The sequence below is a fragment of the Camelina sativa genome, chromosome 20 (genome assembly GCF_000633955.1).
Source record: "Camelina sativa cultivar DH55 chromosome 20, Cs, whole genome shotgun sequence".
Lineage (NCBI taxonomy): Eukaryota > Viridiplantae > Streptophyta > Magnoliopsida > Brassicales > Brassicaceae > Camelina > Camelina sativa.
In genome coordinates, this window is record NC_025704.1 from 19,316,032 (window position 1) to 19,342,477 (window position 26,446).

Sequence of the window (26,446 nt, forward strand, 5' to 3'; positions counted from 1 at the left end):
TTTACAAACAATGCAAATTGTCTATTGGTGAGATCCGATTAGAGATGTCAATTGGGCTCAGAGACCATGGGCTGTCCAGGTCCAAATTAAATTGGACCGGTTATGGTCATAACCAAATTTGAAGTGGTCAAATGGTCCTAAAACCATTTTAGCCCACTAATAAATGGTCCGAACTAATTTGGAAATGAGCTGTCCAATAATTCTTCAAAATTAGGGATTGTAAAATTTGGGGGCAATTGTTTTTTTCATTTTGTCGAAAACACGAAATTAGGGTTTCTATCTCTCCCCTCTTTCAATCCAATTATGAGTTTATGAACCTTTATAATTATGAGTTTATGAACCTTTAGTAAATTATGAGTTTTGAATTTTGGTTCAATCTGCAACCAATGGACAGACCAATTTACAACCCTAGATACGATGCAGAGCCATGGAGAAGGTTGTAAGAAAGCTTAGTCTCATGTTCAACTGCAATATACGTGTGTAAACATAGCACCGCGTATGGAAAGAAATTATTAACCCATGAGAAGAATTGTGTCTTTGCGGTATGTTCATGCGCCATACCAAACTGTAACTACATTGGCTCTTACACGGATCTCAAAAGCCATGTCCGTGGTACAGACTATAGTGACGGGAGTTACCTAGAACCGTTTGTGTTTGATAGGTCTTTCATGTTTGCCATGAACCTAAGTAGGTATTAGTAATGGGCCTAACTCACTCCCAAAAGCTAGCTCAAGAGAGAAGGGTTGCCACATACTATATATAGTGCCCAAGAATGACAAATCCAACCGATATGGGATAATATTCTAATACACCCCCTCACGCTCAAGACTGGACATCCACGGGTGGTCCACAATCGGAATTGGGCCTTGGCTCTGATACCATATTAGTAATGGGCTTAACTCACTCCCAAAAGCTAGCTCAAGAGAGGAGGGTTGCCACATACTATATATATTGCCCAAGAATGTTAAACCCAACCGATGTGGGACAGTATTCTAATAGTAGGTTGAAGATTGTTACTATGCAGGAAGAGAAAGAGGGTGATTTGATTGTAGTTCTTTCAAAGGATCGGATTTGGATGGCGTGTATGTGGCTGTAAACCGAATTGCAACTATGGCTCCGGAAATACACAACCTCTCATGTAGTCTGGCTAAACTAAACGAGTTTAGCACACTAAGACTTTTGGATTGATGGTGAAGAAAATTCACAAAGTGAGAGAACAGAAACATCCTAAAGATGATGGACTCATGTTCATTCCGTCTTATATGATTAAAGATGACCATTGGAAATTACGGATTTTCATCGGCAGTGAAAGAAAATATATTCAAGTATGAGAAGATGCGAAGAGTCTTCTCATCTTTTTACTCAGTTTTAGAGGTTAAAAAAAAACCTTTTTAAACGAATTGGGATCATGCTACGTTCTTTTCATCCCTTAGCGCGCTGTTTATTTATATGTTTATAAATATCTATCATATCTACCAAACTAAGATGAATGCTTTGCATAGAAAGAGATGATGGCTTGTGTTTGAAGTCTCTTGTCATTTAAGATAATTAGATTCATCTTCGTTTCCTCGCTTCTAAACCAGAATTAGAATCGGAAATTTTAAAACCTTTTGGAAGCTCGCTTCTGCATTTCCGAGAAAAAAAAATATTTTGGAATTAATTTAGAGAATTTGGTGTTTCTTACAAATAAGATCAAGTGTTATCTCCATAAAACCATAACCAATAATCTCAACAACAAAAAAAAACCATAACCAATAAAAAATAATAGGATATTCTTTTTTCAGTAAGGCGTCCACATAAGAGAATTAAAACGTAGCTTTTTCAATCCTAGGATGAATCCTTGACCACCATGGTTGATAATGATTGTCATTGAAGATAGGTCTATCTCCAGAGTGGTGTTTGAAGGAGAAAAAGAAGGTGAATTGGAGATACTTAACATGTGGTTAACACACGATGTAAATTGTGAAAGTATAAAAAGGACAAGTTTTGTCTCGTTGGCTAAAATTGAATATTGCATCCAAGGGTAAGCTTGATGGAGACAAAACCTACGGATATGCTTAAAATCTACAGCTTAAGTGGACATCTAAGGCTATGCTTGAATGGTGACAAATTCTCAAAGGTGCAAGACGGAGTTGAACACTGTTTATTAATGTTGGGATCTTTTTGTTTATTTTTGCGTTTTCAAACATTTTGTCTTGGATATGAAGATAACAAGTAAGATTTACTTAGTCTTTGCAAGCGTAACCCAATATTCTCATTCTTTAGGGGATATGCAAAATATAGTCATTGTTCTGGTTGCTCAAATCGTGTGAATGTATTTCTATATCCACAAACACATATATACACGGTGTTTTGATGTACATGATAAACGAAGAAAAAAAATTACACAAATTGATCATCAAATAAATATAAAAACTGCAACATGTAGTGAGAAGACATCACTGATTTACTTGACATATCTTCGGAATACATAGATCAAATTCCAAAAAAGACATGTTAAAGTTCATTAGATATAATATCATATTATATGCATCACGACATATATTTGCTTGTTCTTTATATAAATACCTCGAGAGCCTTGTTTTGTTTATTGAACTCTACCAAAAACTATAATCTAATAGACTAATACAAAGGTTATGCACAACCCACCTAGCATTCATTCTCACCCCTAATCAACAAAAATAAAAAGATTCAATCAAGAAAAATACTATAAAAAAAAACAAAAACCTAGAAAGATTTCATCACCATCAGAAATTTTCAGTACTCAGATTATTAGTTTAAAAAACTTGCTAATACTATACCTGACCACCATACCACAAGACCAACATTCATGTTCTTCCTTGTTCATCTTGCTCTCATAACTTAGATCTTATAACAAAACCCAATTAATTAAAAGTCTTGTTTATTCATCATCCTCCTCCTCCATTGGGCAATGTCTTTAACTCATTCACCGTGGCTCTAATCTGCTCTTGAACCAATTCTAATCTCCTCGAATACACTTCCAACTCCAGAATCTGTTGTCTCCTCCACCGTTGGTCACCAGCTCCTTTACCTCCAAACCCTAGATTCATCGACGGGATTAGCATCGGACTCAACGCACCTAGAGCATGAGCACCACCACCAGGAAACCCACCCATTGCAGCCATCATCATCCCCGTCGTACCATTCATCATCTCTTTAATCATAGGCGACACACAATTCTTCACCGTCTCTTCAATCAACCCACCTAGACTCTTCCCGTCGCTAAACTCACCAACCGCAGCCACATTCTCGTTAAGATTAACAGCGTTCGGCGGCATTTCACAGGGAGCTAAAATCGGTTTATCTTCATCGATCTTCCCAATCCTGGACCGTGATCGTTTCCTACTCATGGTCACTTTCTTCTCCAACCCGTTCTCCAAATCGACAACATCCGCATTAGCATTACCAATAGAGATATTGAAACTCGAGCTACCATTGGTGTTATTTACATGATTGGTTTCCTCGAAATCCATAACACTGTTATCTTCAAACCCTATGATCTTCCCAGTTTGATTCCAAATCTTCCTAGAGATATCAAAGGTAGCTTGATCATGAGGGCTTTTGAAGAATACCTCTTTACCAGAACTAATCTTACTCATCACATTCCTATACTTCTTCTTCAACCTCCTCAGCTTCTCCACCAGCTGATTCTTATTAAACTCCAACTGAAGCTTAGATTTGATCTGCTCGTAAAACGGCGCCGTATCAGGCGAGTGCGAGCTGTAGCCACGGTGGCTCGTTATATAATCGAGAAAACCACGGAGGAGCTCGATCTCGTCTTCGTCTGTCCATAGCCTCTGAAAAAGGCGTCTGGAATCGTCGATCGGTGGTCTCTGGTGAACGATCTCGGTCATACGGTGCCATTTCTGATCAGAATCCGATGGAATTGAAGCTACAGGAACGGCGGATCCGGCGGGAAGAGCGACGGTTACGGTACCTGTAGAGGAGGATGATTTCGCGGCGGCCGGAGCTGTTGAGATTGCGGAAACCATAGAGGGAGAATTCAGATCTTCGTATTCAGGATCGTCGTCTTCGGCTTCGTTTGGTTCGGGTAGAACAACATCTTCGTCTGATTCAGTCTCACCTCCTCCTCCACCGCTACCGCCGCCGCCGTCTTCTAGATCCGGCGATTCAACGGAGAAAACAGTGTCGCGTTGATCCGACGCCATAAAAAAAACGCAGGGAGAAAGGAAAAATTAGTAATCGATCGAATCAGATCCAGAGAGGGAGGGGGGGGAGGGGGGAATTGGGTTCACGAGGATTGATACGGCTTGGGCATGATGTTGTGTGTTTGTTTGTTTTTTTGGGTGGTGGTGGTGGTAGGGTATTGAGAATCTTGGACCTGAGGAGGGGTAGTTTCGGGATTTTAAGAGTTGTAATTATTATGACTAAGGGGGTGGTATTGGTTTGAGATTTATGAATATTTTTGAAGAGTTCAACAAAATCATTAAAAATGAATAAGTGAAAGATTGTTAAAGATTGCTAGAGAGTTTTGTTGATTAGTTTTCTAAAATCTTTTAAAATCCTCCAAACAATCCATGTATTTTTATGATACTTTCCATGACTTTATTTTGTAAAGAAAGTGTCTAAAATCATGAACCAATAACATAATAATTGAACTCATTAACAATCATAGATTCTTTTGTTTTAATTGAATAACACAAAATTTTTAATGACTTTATGAAAGTCTGAATCCAATAACCCAGATTTGTTAAGATTTTAAATGACTTTTTACAAATCACAAACTAATAACACTAAATTTTAACAGAGTTTAATAAAATTTTGATCTAATAACAACAGATTCTACATAAGATTTAAAATCTTTAAAACTCTATTCAAATCTTAAACCAATAACCCCCACTAAGGGTGTTGTAGCTGCAGGCAAGTGGTCCAGTGTTTGTTCTCCTAACCCGTGCTTGGGTGGTTGTTGCGGTTTTGTTGAAGCGTGATCATGTTTTCAAAATAGTCAATGGTCTTAACCGCAACCGCTTCGGAACAGAAAAAGCGTTTTCTTAAACGTGATTTTTGTGTATGAGCGAGCGTTGACGAAAAAGTGACGACGGGTTGTTATAGACTGACGATGGGGATTGCTTCTAGCGTGGGTGTTTTTAGCAGTTACGATCAAATGAGGGCCTTACTGCCGGATATTACAGAAGCGGGTGATTGCGGTTTCAAGCGTTATTAAGCGTTTTGAACGACTGGTTTAACGGTTTAAAATTGGTGCGTTTGCGGGAAGTTTACGACTGGTTGACCAGCGGGTGCAATAGCATTTGGAACATAATAAATGTAATATATAATATATAAATGTTTAAAAATACCAAAATTTTTATTAAAGTTGATTTATAATTAAAATTTATAAAAAATACTAAAAAAATTATTCAAAAAACAAATAAATTGCATATCGAAATACTTATTCCTTTATACATTTGGCTTTTCACCAAAAATTTTAATCAAGTAATTTGATAAATGACAAAACATATGCTTTAGATCATAGATTTTTTCTCTTTTCTTTTAGATCGTGGGTCAGTAGTTGCATTGGTAGGAATGGTCAAATGAGAGTTGAGAAGAGTCACTGGTGATTTGTTTTAATATTTTTCATAAATAATCTTATTTTCTTAAATTTCTGATGAAATATTATATTTATTTAGATTTTTTTGAACTTTTGTACGATGTGCCATTAAATTTACATCAAATTTTCCGGATTATTGTTAACTAGAATATTATTTTCTTCTAATTTTTTATTTATAATCTCTGCAATCGTATTCATATTTCATTTTCTCCCATCCTTAATGAATAAAATGGTTAGATAGAAGATATAACAAAAAAAAATATCATTATCACTGATTTCTTTTAAGTTTATTTAAAAAAAAAAAAAAACCAACCGCAATTACCCATAACCGCAAAGGCTTACGGAAAGCAGCTTTTGGAATTCAATGGTTTGGAGCGGTTGGGAGCGATTAGGAGCGATTGGAAGCGGTTTGTGTAATTGGTTCTAATCGCTAGCAACTGCTACCACCCGCAAACGCTACGTTTGCGGGTGGTAGCAGAAGAACCAGTCAACACCTGAGTCGAGATAATGTTGGTAAATAATAGCGGTAAAGGGAATAAAACCAATGGTTAAATAATACCCTTTCTTGATATATATATATATATTTGTTCTTTTTTAAATTACAAGTTGTTTTTAATTTTCAATGCAAATTAAATAGTTTGTTTATTAGTTCTGATGATTTATGTTCTACAAAATTATTTTATTATTGGTTATATCGTGTTTAGATAAATAATAATTGATATTTTAATTTAGTAACAAACATAATATAAATAATTTCTTAATTGGTGTAAAACCTTAAACATCAAGTATTAAAAATGGAGATAGCAGTTATAATAAATAAAAACCGCTATAAAATGAATAGTTTTCAATTTTGTTTAAATTACTAGGATATATCCCGTGTTTAAAGCACGGGTCAACATTTTTTAAAAAATTTATAAAATAATAATAAAAATTATTATTATATTATTTTTAAAAAAAATATTTTGTTTGAGATAATATTTATTTTTAATTGTTATGTAAATCTATTAGTCTATTTGAATACTAATTATTTTAGAATATTATAATATTTTATTTTTGACGTATTATTACAGTTTATATTGTTTATTTGTTGTATTTGCATCATTATTTTGTCAAATATAAAATAGTAATTTTAATATTATAATTGTGAGCAAATAAAAATTATTAATTTTTCATCTATATAAATTTAGTTTTACCAACCCGCCAATGTGGAAATTAAAACACACATTTTCATACATTAAGTTATATATCTTCGTTTTAAAAAATTCAAATCATAACATATGCAGAAAATATGCATTTTATTAATTATAAGTATTATATGAAAATTCTAAAAAATTTGTAAATAAAATAAAATAAATATGATAGGAGCATCATAATTTGAAATCTTAACAAAATTTTTAAATTTAGTTATTAAAAATAATTGTATTGTATACTTGGATATAAAATCTTAGTTTTTAAAATTCTGATTGGTTTATATAACTTTTTTTTTTAAAAATAATTAGTAATTTCGTCCATAATTTATTAGAGAAAAAAAATATTTTTTTAGATTTTTTAGATTTTTTTTCAGATTTTATCTGTGAGTGTTTTTATTTTTAATTAATTATATTTATTTAAATTAGTTAATTAAACTGAATTAAATTTTTCTAATGGCAATTGAATGTAATTTTTTACACATTTTAAGGTTAGTTTCATATTTGTACTTCTCAATTAATATAGTAGGATTTATTTTAGTAAAACAATATAAGTTTTGTACTTTTCATCCAATAACACCCCTTTAGCTTCTGACCATTTCTATTCAAAACCTTCTATTTATCGTCCATTTGATCGTTCATCACTTGGCAACCAAAAAACGGTCATTTAAAACTTTTTGATAAGCCATAGAGGGATGGATGGATACATGTAGCTGGAAAATTGAATTCAAAAGAAAGAAGCAAAAGCCTTACGAAAGAGAAAAAGATAAAACTAGGAGTCGAAACCAATTGCACCAAACTAACAAGATTTCTTCATTTATGAAGATCCTTTGACAAAGACCTACCGAAATGCATACAGCCATGAGCCAACCAATAATAAACGATTCCCCATTTAAAGTTGAGTAACTACCACACAATTCCAAATATTCTAAACTTCATAACGACATAACCCAGCAAAATAAAACCACCTTTACTAATTCCAAATATCCTAGATACCACTACAGTTCCAAATGGCTTATTTGTCTAATGTTGTAATAGAGCCATTTTTTGTTCCACGAAAGTATAGCAGTTAAAAAAATTCGACTAGATTCGATTTATTAGTGTAAAACTTGGTTTTTGGCAGAAATTAAAAATGAAGATATCGACAGAGAAGAAAGTATTTACCAGCTCAATTCAAATGGAGAAAAGTAATACAAAGCATGTTAACAAGAACCGAAATTGAGTTTTTCTTTTTTGCCTTTTGTTTTCCTTCTGGTTATAAAATGAACAATTTGAAACAGAGATTTTATTTAGTTAAAGCAAGTGCGTATCTTCTTCCTTTACTTCTTCTAATTGCCATCATGAAGGAGAAGAAGACAGGAGAATGTGATGATGGAGAAGAGCTTTTAGTATAAACGGAACTTCTCCTTAGTGTTCTGGAATACTTGTTCTGCAATAGCGGCGCCATTCCCGTCTGCTTTCTTGATCTCCAGGCTGGATTTCTGGTAAACCCCGGTGCCTCTTAGAGCATCAGCTATGAAGTCATCAAACCCAATGGCTATAGCTGCTTCGGCTTTAGCTCCATAAACCAACCTCTGTTTACAAGTTGAGAGATGAGTACTCCTCATGATATTGAAGAGAACTCAAAAGATGGGTTTGTGTGTGTAGACAAGTTTCGACATTTTACCTTGAGTCTCGAGAGATGGATGGCTCCAAAGCACATGGGACACGGCTCACAAGATGCGTAGATCTCGCATTCTGATAGCTCGATTTTGTTAAGTTTCTTGCATGCCTGCATGTTCACAACAGTTTTCAAATCATTATTCCAAAACCACATTTTTGGAGCATGTGCAGTGTCAAGATTCCAGAGGAAAGTGACAGCAATAAATTTGATCAATTAATCAATCATATACTCCTTTTTTTTCTACCTCTCTAATGGCTGTGACTTCAGCATGTGCAGTTGGATCTGTGTATTTCAAAACCATATTGTGGCAGCTAGCTACAACCTCGTTCTTATGCACAATCACAGCACCAAATGGGCCACCGTCACCACAGTCAACTCCCTTGTAAGCTTCTTCAACAGCTTGCGTTAGGAATTTGTGGTCGCTATCGTGCACAGCTGATGATCAAAGACAAAGTATGAACATAAACAAACTTCAGCAAGCACATACAATGTTCAACTAACTAAGAAATGGGGGAAACATAACGGCAAGGGAAAACTACATATGAAAGAAACAGGATCCCTATGAGTGAAAGAAACAGGATCTCCATATGAAAGATAGTTATATGTGATTGAACTGGTGGGAAGTCTAGAAACGGATAAGCTTAATCTTCAAATGATGATTATATAAGCATCAACCATTATAAGAATCACATGTTGTGATTATAATAAGTCTACAATAATTAAGGGTCCATTACCTTGTTGGTGACCGGAAAATGCAGAAGCCACAGAGATGGTTCCGTCTTTTGCTTCCACTACACAGTTCAAATAAGAGAAGCTATCAGATCCTCCGAGCACATAAATCAAACATCAAAGATCAAAGAAAAAAGAAAAAAACCAAATCAACACAGCTTCTTGTGCGCACAATTGATCATAACCAAAGTTAATAAACCGATCATGGTTACTCACTTCACAACTTAGACACATACCCTTACTTGTGATACAAGGACATACCACTAACAGAGGAATCTTCCAGCTAAGATAACACAACAAACAAGAAGCCATTGTTGCTAAGAAAGTCAAAATCAAACACAAATCAATTCTAAGCTTTAATCAAACGGTGAAGCATATATCTAAAGTGTGATGATGATGATATATAATCACATGTAATCTGTAATTGACAACGAGTATACATACTTGTAAAGTTTCTCAATCTGCATGTGAAATCAAATGATGACAAAATATGAAGAACAAAAATATATTCCAAAATCCCAAGGAAAAATTCTAGATTCCCGATCTGTGAAATTGAACATTGAATTAGTTTGAGAAAGAGTCTGATTCGAGATTAAAATCCAAAATCGCCAACATGTTCAATCAAAAACAACGAATCTGGAGTTAAATCAACGGGGAAAAAAAAAAAAAAAAAAAAAAGACTCCGATCTCGATCCAGAGAGAAAAAGAAAAACAAAAAATGCGACGAGGATCGTAATTGATTTTATTACCTTTAGCTTCTTCCATGATTAGAGAAGTTGAAGGATGATGATGATGATGCTGGGGAAATCGAAGAAGTGGTTTGTGTGGTGGTGTGAGGATTGAAGAAGAAAGAGAAGTGTTTATAAACAAAAGAAATCGGAGAAGTCCAAAATTGAGATTTGGGNGGGGGGGGGGGGGGGGGGGGGAGATAGAGAGATAGAGATGAACACCAGAAGCTGAGGTGTGTGTGTGTGTGAGAGAGAGAGATAAATTGTGGAAATGTTGAATCTAGCGGAGGAAGGAAACCAAAGAAAAATTTAGGTTTTTAATACTGAAAAAAGCTGGATGATTCGACCTGAAATGAGAGCTTAAGCGTTTTTGAGGAATTTTTGTTTTTTTCACACTAATTTAAATTATATAAAAGTAGAGTTTCAGTCTCTCCTTATTGGTTTACTTGGCAATGCAATTTTAACAAAAAAAAAATTATATTAAAACACAAATTTAAAACAATTAATTTTCACATTTAACTCACATAATATAAAACTGAAATCTTTATAGCTTCTCCCTATAAATTATGCATTAACTTTATTTCTCCACTAAGTTGTATTAATCAATTGTATTAAAACAAAACAATAAATTAAAATTGTAACTCTCTTTTTTCTAAATATAATTTTTCATTATTTCTCTTCCTATAAATACTCATTATCTTATTCTCTTAGTCTATTACTATTTTATTCTCTCATCTTCTTCCACTACTCTCAAATCTCTTTTTTTTTGTTTTGTTTTGTTTTGTTTTGTATTTTTTTGTTATTGTTGTTGTATGGGTTATAAAAAATCAAATCAAATATCATTGTAAAAGCTTAGTTTTAGAGTTTGTATGATATGTATATCTTATATATTTATTTTAATCTTTTAAAATGTTTATCTCCATTTTCTATTTTATATTAACATCTTATAAGTCATTATTTTCATACTTCCTTACAATATTCACCATACAATAAGATCATAAAGTTGAAATGATCCATATGTAATTATCTATTATGTCTCTGGTTATCTCACATATTCATGTATCATTTTTAATAATTTATAAAGATCAATATAATATTTAAAGATCAATATAATTATCCATTTATCCATTTATAAAGACTATTTTGTTTTGTGATCCAATTGTTAAATCTGCAGAGATCAATATAATATATATATATATATATATATTTATTTTTTTTATGATTTGAGGTTTTTGAAAACAAAAAGAACATAATTAAACAATTGGTTTTTTGTGTCTTTAATCAAAATAAAAAATGATCCAAAAAACAAAACATATTCAACTGGAACTTAAATATAAAAATAAAATATAATTTTAAAAATATCATTTCACTAAATTCTCTAAAGATGAAACCATTAGTATGAAATCTAGCACTATAAATTAAATTGATGAGTGAAAACCAAAAAAATATAAGTTATCCTTGGGATTTTAAAAATTATTGAGATTGAAGAATTCATATAATTTTATAAGAAAACTAATTTAGTTTGTCACTTAAAAAGTAATATTTTTTATTTTGAAATATTATGTGTAAGTGTTGAGTTTATATCAACAAACAACCAAATCATGTGAATTTTGATTCAGCCACTTGGTATTCCTTTTATTTTAGGTTATAAAAAATTAAAATATTTATTTATAATTAAAGACATGTAACTCCATTTAACTCAAATGTAACTCCTATCCAATAATTGTACATTAATTCATTCCTCCTACTAACTTATTATCTTTCAAGAGAAATTTATTTTGGTTAAATTTTAATATTTTTTATTTATTTTGGTTGGCTAAACTTATATTCATATTTTGGTTGGCTAAATTAATATATTTCTCATGTAAAATTATTGTTTATAATATATTTCTCATTTCAAAGTTTAAAGCAATATATCATATATATAAATATAAGGTTTTGGTCTCTCCTTATTGGTTGATTTTCATTTAATGTTTTCTAATTTTTTTTATTTTTTTTTTTGCTTTCTAATTGCTTTAAACAATATTTAAGATCCAATAAACACAATACATTTAACTCACACATTAAAATAAAATTATAACTGAAAATAAAATAAATTATGCATTAATCATATTCTACCACTCAATTTTATTCAAACACAATAAATTACTATTGTAACTCCATAGTTCTAAATGTAACTTCCATCATTTCTTATCATATAAATAAGCATTCTCTCAATCTATCATTCTCTCATATTGACATTCTTTTACTATCTCATTTTCACATTCTTTCATTCTCTTCTACAATACCTCAAATCATTTTTCGTTTTTTTTTTATTTCTTATTTTTGTTGTGTGGGTTGTAAAAAACAAATAAAATATCATTGTAAATTTTTAATGCTAAATTTTAATTTTAGAGACTACATGATATATATTTTACATTGTTCTTATTTTAAAAGATTTATCTCCTTTATCTAATTTGGATTATTATCTTATAAGTAATCATTCTCTCTTCCTCTCCCACCAATATCAAATGTTGTTATATCTCATATGTGTTGTAAGAGTTTGATTCTATATTTTAATTTAGAAAGTATTATATATATATATATATTACATTGTTCTATTTTTTAAAGATTCATCTCCATTATCTAATTTGGATTACCATCTTATAGTAAACATTCTCTCCTCCTCTCCTACCAATATCAAATGTTGTTATATCTCATATGTGTTGTAACTTGTAAGAGTTTGATTCTATATTTTAATGTAGAAAATATTATATATATTTAACATTGTTTTCAATTTTTATTTTATTTATATAAAAAATATTTCTTTTATATTTCTTGCCTTTCTAATCTATTCATATTTATTTTTTAAATTTGCATAGTTAAATTTAAATTCACATATGTTGGTTTTAACAAAACAATCAACTTTATTTGAGAATTAGATGTTCCTATTCATTTTTAAACGATCAATGTGTAACATATAAGCATTTTGTCTTGCAATCACAAGTTCCATTTCCATTGCTTAACTTCATGGTTAAACCATAGTATATGTTGTCCTATTTGTAGGAATAACAACATACTTATTTAATTTATTTAAAAGAGCAGATGATTAAACGAAATAAACATTTCTCCAAATTTTATAATTCAATCAGTGAGTGTACTTATTACTTTGAAAAACTTTTACATTGAAGTTCATAAAATCATATAAGAAAACTAAAATACTATATCACTTCAAATTTGGAAGGAAACACTTGGTATTCCTTTTTAAAAAAGTCAAGACACATATAAAAATTTATTAATATTTAACTCACTTTAAAGACATTAAAGGTCATTTAACTCAAAAATAACTTCTATCCAATAATTTCATACATTTCTCCCACAAAAAAAAAATATATATATATATATGTTCAAGATTGTATTTAAATATTACATAATTTTTTAGTTAGCTAAATTTATAGTCACATATATACAATATATATACATAAGAATTTATATTACTTATTAACACCATAATTCGACCCATTATTTGCTTAACTCAATATTGGTTTCAAAGCCAACTAAAGAAAAACAGAAACGATCTTATTGATATTAGATCAAAACATGGGCATACAAACATAATCACTTACACAGAAGATATTTTCAAAAAAATAACTTATTATTACAACATCAACGTATGAAGGGTTTACATAAGCAGTTAATTAGAAAATCTATAATACAATAAATGTATTGGAAACAATATCACTCAATGATAAGATTGGATCCTCAAAAGCAAGAAACAACATCTTCATAATTCATAAAAAGTAAACGCCACAATTATACACATCTGAACGAAATGGTATAAACATATAGTGTATAAATAAAAGTGACGGCAAAGCCCATATATGCCTAATTAAAACGAAATAATACAAAAGAGAAAACGAAAAAGACGAAAAAAAAACAAGAAAGTGCCAACTACACCACAACCCACGCGTTACGTGGGGAAGCACCTAGTACTTTTTAACTCATAACTTCTTCTTAATTTAAAAGTTTAGATAGGGGTGTATCCTAAAGTAATCTACTAGTATTTGAGAAATCTATATTCTTAAAATTGTTAATTATTAGTATTAGAATTTAATTATAACAAATATTTGCTTTTACTCCCTTTAAAATATATAATGTTTTAGTTAAAAACACCCCGATTAAAAAGTTCAATCAATCACAAACAATACTGCATAATATAAAATATTAAATTAATTTAAAATTTGCATAGAAACTTGAAAATATCCAATATTATGATACAAAAACTCTCTTCTAAAACATCATATATTATGAAACAGAGGAAATATTAATATTTAAGTGTTAGATCAGTTTTTTGGTCTTCAGAGGGCGGTGTAGAGCAAATCACTTCTCTTAAGGTAATATAACTTTTTAATCGATTTCATGTAATTTTTTCAATCATTTTTTATAGCTATTTGTTTAATTCATGTACCTTTAATCATTTTTTATAGCTATTTGTTTAATTCATGTACCTTTAATCATCCCCTCTATGTGTTTGCAATAAGTTGTTTATCCAATATTATGTAAATTAATATTTTTTAGTATTTTGCAGGAACATCAAAAATTGTAATTATATCAAACCCATATATCAAACTACATATATTTTTTAGTATTAGATATATGTAGTTTTTCAGTGGGTTAGAACATCTTAAAATCTATATATAGGTCTATTTTGCCTATAACAATTATTGGAGTAATTAATCAAATATATTTTGAAGATATATATATATATATAATTTTCAACGGGTCAGAACATGTAAAAAATTTAGCTCACTGGTGAGTGTGTAATTTTTACGAATGCAATCTTTACATTGTGAATGTGTAATTTTTAGAAATGCAATTTTTACAATTTTTTAAAAGGTTCTTTTTACAAATATATACTCATATTATGAATTATATGTATCTCTGTAAATATTCTCCCGCGCTGTAGCGCGGGTCCGATCCTAATATATATATATATATGGAACCAAACAAGACATGACAAAAGTTAAACCGTAACCGAATTGTATCCAAATTGTAACCAGACCGTAACTGTATAAAATGACTAAAAACTGTAACCAATAATTGTAAATATATGGTTAAATTATATTAATCATAACCATTAATTAGCCGTAACGGTATCAAAACCATTGGTTAACCACATAGTTAAATCGTAATGTGTTAACCGTAACTGTTTTAAAAACATAATAATAATACTAATAATTATTTATTTAATATCAATTATATGATATATAGAAATATGAGTATACTAAAAGAACATATTAATTATAAATAAATAATATCAGTTATACTATATTATCAAATAATATCAACTGTATTATATTATCAAATAACCGTTATCATATATAATCAGAACCGCATTTAACCGTGACTATTTAACCGTTTATTAAATGATTATGATTAAAATTAAATAAAATTTATAACCCGTGGTTAATAAATCGTAACTGTGATAACTGTAACTGGTCATGCTTAAAAAAAACATACATAAAACAAATGCTTGAAATGGCACAATAATAGAATCGGATAAGTCAACTGACTCAAATCGATAACACAAATGGGATCAGGAGCACACGTTATCATTTGGTAGATAAGAAGACGCATCGTCTTTCATAAAAATGGCATACTGTATTACGGTGGATTAGAATAAATATAATCTTCGTTCCTTCCAAAATATAAGATATTTTAACTAAAAATAATCAAATTAAGATATAATTACTTTTTAAAGTTTAATAACTGTATAATATAAAATATGAAATTAAATTAAAAAAATGCATAAAAACTCAAAAATATTTTATATTATATAACAAAAATACTTTTCTAAAATATCATATATTATAAAAGGATATATATATCCTGAAACGGAAGGAGTAATAGATAAAACTCATTTTTCATTTTTATTACTCATTGGTTTGCCAGAAGAGTTTTTGAGCTATGGAAAATATATATAATTTTAAAAGAACTTTGGTAATAATGATAGAGTAGTACAAAAATTCTAAAATCACAAGTCACAACCATGAAAATGCCAAATTGGTACCGGTATAATAAGAAAAAGAAATCTTTTAATAGACAACATACATGTATGTGTATGCGATATAAAGAATTGTATAAAATTGTCTATAAGAAACAATTATTGAACGAGAGAGAGACGCACGTTACCGGTGTGAGTTGGTTAAATGAATAACGAACAAACAAATGGAATCGAGACTAATGGCCCATCTTTGTTGACCATTTTACATGTAAACGCATCAAATCGTCTTTCTTTAACAATTAAAAAGTAAGTCATATACTCCATTTAGTTGTTACACTTTAGAGAATCAGTTTTGAGACCTCTTAATCTCGTTTCGTGGAAATTTACAAGAAGTTTGTTAAACAAATAAAAAGAGCATGGTTCGTTTTGGTGCATTAAGTTCACGTGTATAGCTACCACTCTGACCCGAATCTTCCCTCTTGCATCGATCCTTTCCTTTCTCTCAAAAGATAGTAACACATATTGGACTGAAAAAGAAAGCACGAATATAATCAAGTGTAATTCTTGTCTAAATGATGGTCTTTTCAAATGTGGTAGGGGTTCTACAAAAATTATTGTGGTTTTATCTAAGCTAGTGTAAACGTTTTGAAGACTAAAATGGAATAGTCAACCCAACTTTTTTAAATATATATAAAAAATAACCTAATATTGTAATTGTGTTAAGATAGTAAAATATATTGGATCTAAAAAGAAAGTACGAATATGATCAAGTGCAATTGTTTTCCAAATGGTCTTTTCAAATGCGGTAGATAGATGATCTACAGAAATTGTGGTTCTATCTATTGTAGACGTTTTGAGTACTAAAAACTACTTTCTATAATATGGACAATTACGACACACTCTACAAATTTAGTTGGCACAGTTACAATATTTTTTTAAGAAAGTTGACTATTTTACATTTAAGGTATATTTTTGGAGGATATGTTTTAATGTTTAGAATTTATGATTTAATTTTAAATATTTCATTTGAAACATGATACTACATTTGATGATGTGCTAAATTTGGAAACAAAATTTATTTTTGTGCTATTTTTGAAAATTCCCCTAGTATTTATGGTTTTATCACCATTGTTTTATTGAAACTTTTTAGTTACATATCTAACAAATAACCCAAGGAAAAATTATATATTGTTGTAATAATGTAGCTTTTGCACAACAATAATTATCAAAGTCATAGTTTAAATCCCAATTATGAAAGAGTTGTATCATTTTCTGTCATATCACAACCTCTTCATAGGTTCAAAGAATCATCAAAGTCCTTACATAATTAGCACATGACAATATTTTATTATCAAAGTCTTCATAGGTTCAAAGAGTTAAGATAATTGAAATAAGAATCCAACGAAAGAAATCGATTAACATTCTAACATATTTTATTCCACTCTTTCGGGAAAAGACTTCATAAAGAATTAAAGATAGAATTTAAAATCCAAAAGAACCTTACATCAATAAGGACTCCAAACATGAATTGTGTTCTTACTTTCAACCTACTTTACTTCATAACCGCTTGAAGGAGAAGCACTTGTGCTCTTTAAGCTTTCTTTAGTGCAGATCCTAAAATCCTTGTATTACTTGTTGCATCACCATCTATTTAGATCTTTCTCTATATGGTTTTCTAACGTTAAGTGTGATTCCAAGTGTAAGTTCTAATATTAATTGATTCCATATGAGAAGCTCGGTTGTTCAACAAAACAATGAAACTAAATCTAGGAAAAGCAGTCAAACTGAACATAACTCAGCTTGCAAGGCTCATGTTATGAGCTGGTCTGCTTTTCGAAGAGAGGAAAGCAAAGAAGATGGGAAGTTTTAAAATAAATGTATTCAGACAAAATCTTAACCGCACATGTTCTCTAACGCTTAAAACATAATCCAGCGAGTGTGACAATAAGAAGCGCAAAATCGAGATGTAATTAGAAGATGTCTAAAAGAGCAAACATGGCCATAAAAAAAGGAATAATGCAGAACAAAACCAATATTGCTGCTGCTGTAGTACTCTTAAACATCCTTACTTCTTCTTGGGGTCACCAGCCTTGGTCTACACATACATTGAAACAATTGTTAAGAAAAACAGGACATGAAACAAACAATTGCAGATACAAATATCTCTGGTCAGTGTAGGTCTCTCACCTTCTTAACACCACGGATTTTCTTCGCCCTGTTCTTCCTCTCCTTCATCTGTTTCCTTGACCTCTCAATCTTGGTGTCAAGTCCGTTCTGTCAAGCACACATGAATCATTTTAATATGAGTTTGCAAGTAATCCTTAGTAAGCTCTATTTACGAACTCCATAGTTTCATAGCAAAGCAGGCAAAAACAAAGCATCAAGAGAGAATGCTACACTAAAAACACTAGACCAATGGTCTATTGATAAAAGAAGTAAAGAGCATATTACCCTGATCAGTCTGTACTTGGGCTCAAATTTCTTGGCGTTGTCGACAGAATCATAGATCAAACCGTATCCAGAAGATTTACCACCTCCAAAGTGAGTTCTGAATTTGAAACAGAAGATAGCATTGGGGTCCTTAACCTCGTACATCCTTGCCAACTTCTCCTTCAACTCAGCCTTCAGACAGTAAACATAACACTCAGAACCTTCTCATACTCTAACAACTACGCACAAATGTAATAGACACTAGGCAGTGGAAGTAAAGAACATACCTTTGAAACATTGGCTCTTCCAGGATGAAGAACATCAATGACCTACAAAGAATTTGGTACACAAATCTGTTTATTAACTTTCCAAAGAAAAAAAACTAAATCAACAATACACCAATAACCAAAAATCTGAACTCGTAGTGATCAAATGTAACATCGAAATGAATCCTACGAATCCGCTAATCTACGAGCATCTCTATCTTAATTATAAAGGCGAAGAGGCTACAAGCACTGTGAGCATGAAATGAAACATAGAGAACAGAGAGATTGGAATAGGAACTCACGAATTGCTTCCTGGCGAGAAGCCTGTTGGTCATGAAGTTTCTGGTTCTGATAGTGACAGCTTTCTCCGCCATAGCTGCTGCGATTTTAACTCCGAGATCAGTCTCTGAGCTCCGGTTTGCGAAAAAAATCAACGAGTTTATCTCCTTCGCAGCGGCTTTAGAAGAAAACAGCAGCCAAAACCCTAGATCGTTTATATATAGCTCCTCGCTTTTAGATTATTAGGGTTTGTTTGTTATTTTTCCTTTTAGTCGTTTCTTGGGCCAAATTTAATTGGGCCTTATAATATCCATGTTAAATTAGTTCATTTCGGGTTTGATATATCTATACTAGTATTAGTATTTTTTTTAGCACTTTTTGCTCAAAAATACTTTTTGAAAAGTTTTTACATTGACTTTAATATTAGTTACCAAAAATTTCAAAATTAATTATAGATAAGATTTTAAAAAATAAGAAAATCTTTCTACCTTATTCAAACATAAATATATGATTCCCTTTCATTTTTATTTGAATTTATATATAAATTATCTTGAATTATTCTATAATGCATTTAGTTAATAAAAATTGTGATTTTTTACATGATGTAATACAAATTTTTAAAAACGGACATATATTACTCAATAGATGAATTAAAAAATACGGGTACAATATCCCACATCGCCTAAAAAATTGGGCAATAGTTCAGAGTCATACTATAAAAGAGACCAAAATGATTCATAATAAAATTGAGTAGAAAGCTTAATTAATCGCGCATTCAAACCTAAAAAACTTTTATTTGGTTTATTCCGATTCTTTATTTTAAATATTTTTTAAAAGTTAAATATTATAAATATTTAAAACTTTTAAAAATTTAAATATTATGAATATTTATATTTTATAAAAATTATAAATATTTTAAATATTTTATTTTTTTAGAAAGTTAAACTTTATGAAATGTTAAAAATATTAATAATATTTAAACGTTTATGAAGTTTTAAAATATTTAAACTTTATAAATATTTCAACTTTTAAAAAAGTTAGAAGACCTTTAAAATATTAATAATATATTTAAACTTTTACGAAAGTTCAAATATGAAAAATACTCAACCATTTTAAGAATTTCAAGTATTATAAATATTTAAACTTTATAAGAAGCGCCAATCTTATAAAATGTAAATGGTTACAACCTTAATAAATAACATATCAACTCAATCTAATATTTATAATACAAAACAATAAATATTAAAAAATAAGATTATATAGTGCAAGTTAGAATATCTCGGGACGGAGTTATATAGCGGGATGAGTTTTGTCGATATTTATATAAATTTAAAATATCATTAATTTGGTGTTAAACGGGTAAAACATCATTTCATTATTTTGTTAACACTATTTGTATCCAAGAATAGATATATCTAATTAAATTGATTAATAAATATTATGTAAAAATAAATTATATTACAGTATTATATGGTTTAAAATTTAAACCATAAAATTAACAATTATTATATAATTAAAACATATTTAACCAATAAATACAATTTATAATTTAAATGTTTTAGTTATAAATAATTTGTCCTGCAGTGTACCGCGGGTCCTAATCTAGTATTATGATAAAACAGACGATAAACCAGCGAACAACTAGGTAAACAACCGGAACTGCCCGATAAATCAATTCAAATAAAAATACTATATCTATCATCTAAGAAGTACTACAAAGGATTACACAAAATTGAATAAGTTGAAAATATAAAATTAAATAAAATTAGATTGAATGATATTCAACTTATTCACTTTCAAAAACATAGATGAACAACTTGAATACTTGTACAAATGGTTGTACAATTGAAGAGGTTGAAAAAAATTATTCAACCAATTTTCACCATTTGAATTGAAGAAGTTGAAAAAAAAACTACTAAATTCATTCAACTTAATAAGTTGAATTAAACTAATTATACAGGAAAATGTTTAACTTGTATATCCACTTTTTTGAATTTATCATTCAGCTGAATTTTAACTTATTCAGTTTGTAGCAACTAGCAACCATTTGCACCCTTTTCTCTTTTAACTTGTTCATTTTTTAAAAAAATTTCAGTTGAATTGATTGAATAATTTTTTCAACATTTTCAACTCAAATGGTGAATATTGGCTGAATAATTATTTTTAACCTCTTCAACTCAAATGGATCCATTTTGTGTCAAACAAAATATATATAGTTAAAGTTTTTTTTTTGTTTTATTCAAATTTGTGCTTATTTGTTTAAGATGTTTCACCATTAGAATATTTGTATTTAAAATTTTTTAATTTGGTGGAGAAAATATCGATAAAATATTAACATTTATGGTCATATGTGTTGTACCCACGATCTGCCATCTCGGGCAATAGGCAAGAGGGCCTAGGCCGGGCTAGTCCACTGGGCCAAGAGCGAATTAGTGATCGGCCCATCAGGCCCGGAGAAAGGAAGAGAGCGCGGAGATGTTTCGTGCTGGTCAGTTCGCAGCTCGGTCCAGGTCAAAGATTCCCGCATTCAAGAGGATTAATTAGTCCGCGCAAATCGCGTCCTATTAATGGCGCATTAATTTAGTAATAAATTGGTCGGTATAAATATGTAAGGGGGGGTCAGTTGTAGGGGATCAAACCATTTTTCCCGAAAAAGCAATACAAAATCAAATACTCAAAAACTCTCTCAAATCAGTTCGGAATTACTTAACGGCGATAAGCTCCTCCACAGTTAAATCACTTCGGAAGGAGAAGCTCGTTTTCAGTTCTCACATTTGGCGCTAGAAGGAGGGGAGTTATCGCCTGACTCTCGTTAGTTCCGACTTCATACACAAGTACACTCCACACAACCACCGCTATGGCAACCGACTCTCCCAATCAGGCATCCTTGGAGGTGATCCAGAAGCTCCTGCAGGACTTGTCCGAGAAGTCCGACCGTCAGCAAGCCGCCTCCGCCGCTCTTACTGAACGTTTCGACAGCTTGGAGGGCCAGATTTCCACTCGTCTGGAGGAAATCACGACGTCCGTAGCCGATCTCTCGGCCTCCCACCGCGCGTACGCCGACCGGGTCGACCTCCTGTCCTCCGACCAAAACCCGCGTCGACGTGCTTTGGATTTCTCCGGTGTGACTCCACCTTCCACCTCGCAAGTGGCAGCAACAAATGTCACTCCGGGAGATTCGTTCCCGCCCCAAACCAACACACAAACAGCGCCACCGCTGACTGGCGATGGCCATACTCCGGTTCAGCCTGGTGTCCTCCGATCTTCTGAGGTCCCAGTCCGTCTTCCTCTCCCTGTAGAAGGAAACACTTCGACTCCGGGGTATGTCACCAATCCCGAGATCTTCCGTATGCAGAGCGAAATCCGGGATATGCGGTCTGTGATGCATAGTGCAACCACTTCGGCTCCGGATATTTTTCGGGTGATCGAGGAATCGAGGCAAACTCCCTTTTCCGATCAAATAGCTCGAGTCCGCATCAAAGCNTGATAAAAGAAGTAAAGAGCATATTACCCTGATCAGTCTGTACTTGGGCTCAAATTTCTTGGCGTTGTCGACAGAATCATAGATCAAACCGTATCCAGAAGATTTACCACCTCCAAAGTGAGTTCTGAATTTGAAACAGAAGATAGCATTGGGGTCCTTAACCTCGTACATCCTTGCCAACTTCTCCTTCAACTCAGCCTTCAGACAGTAAACATAACACTCAGAACCTTCTCATACTCTAACAACTACGCACAAATGTAATAGACACTAGGCAGTGGAAGTAAAGAACATACCTTTGAAACATTGGCTCTTCCAGGATGAAGAACATCAATGACCTACAAAGAATTTGGTACACAAATCTGTTTATTAACTTTCCAAAGAAAAAAAACTAAATCAACAATACACCAATAACCAAAAATCTGAACTCGTAGTGATCAAATGTAACATCGAAATGAATCCTACGAATCCGCTAATCTACGAGCATCTCTATCTTAATTATAAAGGCGAAGAGGCTACAAGCACTGTGAGCATGAAATGAAACATAGAGAACAGAGAGATTGGAATAGGAACTCACGAATTGCTTCCTGGCGAGAAGCCTGTTGGTCATGAAGTTTCTGGTTCTGATAGTGACAGCTTTCTCCGCCATAGCTGCTGCGATTTTAGCTCCGAGATCAGTCTCTGAGCTCCGGTTTGCGAAAAAATCAACGAGTTTATCTCCCTTGCAGCGGCTTTAGAAGAAAACAGCAGCCAAAACCCTAGATCGTTTATATATAGCTCCTCGCTTTCAGATTATTAGGGTTTGTTTGTTATTTTTCCTTTTAGTCGTTTCTTGGGCCAAATTTAATTGGGCCTTATAATATCCATGTTAAATTAGTTCATTTCGGGTTTGATATATCTATACTAGTATTAGTATTTTTTTTAGCACTTTTTGCTCAAAAATACTTTTTGAAAAGTTTTTACATTGACTTTAATATTAGTTACCAAAAATTTCAAAATTAATTATAGATAAGATTTTAAAAAATAAGAAAATCTTTCTACCTTATTCAAACATAAATATATGATTCCCTTTCATTTTTATTTGAATTTATATATAAATTATCTTGAATTATTCTATAATGCATTTAGTTAATAAAAATTGTGATTTTTTACATGATGTAATACAAATTTTTAAAAACGGACATATATTACTCAATAGATGAATTAAAAAATACGGGTACAATATCCCACATCGCCTAAAAAATTGGGCAATAGTTCAGAGTCATACTATAAAAGAGACCAAAATGATTCATAATAAAATTGAGTAGAAAGCTTAATTAATCGCGCATTCAAACCTAAAAAACTTTTATTTGGTTTATTCCGATTCTTTATTTTAAATATTTTTTAAAAGTTAAATATTATAAATATTTAAAACTTTTAAAAATTTAAATATTATGAATATTTATATTTTATAAAAATTATAAATATTTTAAATATTTTATTTTTTTAGAAAGTTAAACTTTATGAAATGTTAAAAATATTAATAATATTTAAACGTTTATGAAGTTTTAAAATATTTAAACTTTATAAATATTTCAACTTTTAAAAAAGTTAGAAGACCTTTAAAATATTAATAATATATTTAAACTTTTACGAAAGTTCAAATATGAAAAATACTCAACCATTTTAAGAATTTCAAGTATTATAAATATTTAAACTTTATAAGAAGCGCCAATCTTATAAAATGTAAATGGTTACAACCTTAATAAATAACATATCAACTCAATCTAATATTTATAATACAAAACAATAAATATTAAAAAATAAGATTATATAGTGCAAGTTAGAATATCTCGGGACGGAGTTATATAGCGGGATGAGTTTTGTCGATATTTATATAAATTTAAAATATCATTAATTTGGTGTTAAACGGGTAAAACATCATTTCATTATTTTGTTAACACTATTTGTATCCAAGAATAGATATATCTAATTAAATTGATTAATAAATATTATGTAAAAATAAATTATATTACAGTATTATATGGTTTAAAATTTAAACCATAAAATTAACAATTATTATATAATTAAAACATATTTAACCAATAAATACAATTTATAATTTAAATGTTTTAGTTATAAATAATTTGTCCTGCAGTGTACCGCGGGTCCTAATCTAGTATTATGATAAAACAGACGATAAACCAGCGAACAACTAGGTAAACAACCGGAACTGCCCGATAAATCAATTCAAATAAAAATACTATATCTATCATCTAAGAAGTACTACAAAGGATTACACAAAATTGAATAAGTTGAAAATATAAAATTAAATAAAATTAGATTGAATGATATTCAACTTATTCACTTTCAAAAACATAGATGAACAACTTGAATACTTGTACAAATGGTTGTACAATTGAAGAGGTTGAAAAAAATTATTCAACCAATTTTCACCATTTGAATTGAAGAAGTTGAAAAAAAAACTACTAAATTCATTCAACTTAATAAGTTGAATTAAACTAATTATACAGGAAAATGTTTAACTTGTATATCCACTTTTTTGAATTTATCATTCAGCTGAATTTTAACTTATTCAGTTTGTAGCAACTAGCAACCATTTGCACCCTTTTCTCTTTTAACTTGTTCATTTTTTAAAAAAATTTCAGTTGAATTGATTGAATAATTTTTTCAACATTTTCAACTCAAATGGTGAATATTGGCTGAATAATTATTTTTAACCTCTTCAACTCAAATGGATCCATTTTGTGTCAAACAAAATATATATAGTTAAAGTTTTTTTTTTGTTTTATTCAAATTTGTGCTTATTTGTTTAAGATGTTTCACCATTAGAATATTTGTATTTAAAATTTTTTAATTTGGTGGAGAAAATATCGATAAAATATTAACATTTATGGTCATANAGGCAAGAGGGCCTAGGCCGGGCTAGTCTACTGGGCCAAGAGCGAATTAGTGATCGGCCCATCAGGCCCGGAGAAAGGAAGAGAGAGCGGAGATGTTTCGTGCTGGTCAGTTCGCAGCTCGGTCCAGGTCAAAGATTCCCGCATTCAAAAGGATTAATTAGTCCGCGCAAATCGCGTCCTATTAATGGCGCATTAATTTAGTAATAAATTGGTCGGTATAAATATGTAAGGGGGGGTCAGTTGTAGGGGATCAAACCCTTTTTCCCGAAAAAGCAATACAAAATCAAATACTCAAAAACTCTCTCAAATCAGTTCGGAATTACTTAACGGCGATAAGCTCCTCCACAGTTAAATCACTTCGGAAGGAGAAGCTCGTTTTCAGTTCTCACATTTGGCGCTAGAAGGAGGGTAGTTATCGCCTGACTCTCGTTAGTTCCGACTTCATACACAAGTACACTCCACACAACCACCGCTATGGCAACCGACTCTCCCAATCAGGCATCCTTGGAGGTGATCCAGAAGCTCCTGCAGGACTTGTCCGAGAAGTCCGACCGTCAGCAAGCCGCCTCCGCCGCTCTTACTGAACGTTTCGACAGCTTGGAGGGCCAGATTTCCACTCGTCTGGAGGAAATCACGACGTCCGTAGCCGATCTCTCGGCCTCCCACCGCGCGTACGCCGACCGGGTCGACCTCCTGTCCTCCGACCAAAACCCGCGTCGACGTGCTTTGGATTTCTCCGGTGTGACTCCACCTTCCACCTCGCAAGTGGCAGCAACAAATGTCACTCCGGGAGATTCGTTCCCGCCCCAAACCAACACACAAACAGCGCCACCGCTGACTGGCGATGGCCATACTCCGGTTCAGCCTGGTGTCCTCCGATCTTCTGAGGTCCCAGTCCGTCTTCCTCTCCCTGTAGAAGGAAACACTTCGACTCCGGGGTATGTCACTAATCCCGAGATCTTCCGTATGCAGAGCAAAATCCGGGATATGCGGTCTGTGATGCATAGTGCAACCACTTCGGCTCCGGATATTTTTCGGGTGATCGAGGAATCGAGGCGAACTCCCTTTTCCGATCAAATAGCTCGAGTCCGCATCAAAGATACCGGCAAAATTAAGTTCTCGAGCTACGAAGGAAAAGGAGATCCTACCAATCATCTCAAGACTTTCTTGCTAACAGCTAGCCGGGTGGACCTCGAGCCCCACGAAG

General features: G+C 31.6%; 3 protein-coding genes and 1 pseudogene across 4 annotated transcripts; 1 reads left to right on the forward strand and 3 right to left on the reverse strand.

The window, feature by feature from the left end:
* LOC109131219 lies at nucleotides 387-1,331 on the forward strand (annotated as a pseudogene).
* LOC104771265 (probable transcription factor At5g28040) lies at nucleotides 2,429-4,320 on the reverse strand. The gene has a single exon (XM_010495770.2). The coding sequence runs from the start codon at nucleotides 4,188-4,190 to the stop codon at nucleotides 2,910-2,912; it is 1,281 nt and encodes a 426-aa protein (XP_010494072.1). The 5' UTR covers nucleotides 4,191-4,320; the 3' UTR covers nucleotides 2,429-2,909.
* Nucleotides 7,919-10,122, reverse strand: LOC104771266 (guanine deaminase). 2 transcript variants are annotated; one of them, XM_010495772.2, is made up of 5 exons: nucleotides 9,919-10,122; nucleotides 9,175-9,231; nucleotides 8,685-8,875; nucleotides 8,444-8,548; nucleotides 7,919-8,351 (listed from the first exon to the last, which is right to left on the reverse strand). In XM_010495772.2, exons 1-5 carry the CDS (start codon nucleotides 9,932-9,934, stop codon nucleotides 8,163-8,165), a joined length of 558 nt encoding a protein of 185 aa, XP_010494074.1. In that variant the 5' UTR covers nucleotides 9,935-10,122; the 3' UTR covers nucleotides 7,919-8,162. The 2 variants fall into 2 exon arrangements, with proteins under 2 accessions (XP_010494074.1, XP_010494075.1); XM_010495773.2 differs by lacking the exon at nucleotides 9,175-9,231 and having other exon boundaries at nucleotides 9,919-10,072.
* Nucleotides 17,734-19,060, reverse strand: LOC104771267 (40S ribosomal protein S24-2; the record flags this gene model as incomplete). Its single annotated transcript, XM_010495774.2, is given in 5 exon segments — nucleotides 17,734-17,975; nucleotides 18,068-18,154; nucleotides 18,332-18,502; nucleotides 18,598-18,639; nucleotides 18,879-19,060. Coding segments are annotated over 5 exon segments (402 nt in total). The 3' UTR covers nucleotides 17,734-17,945.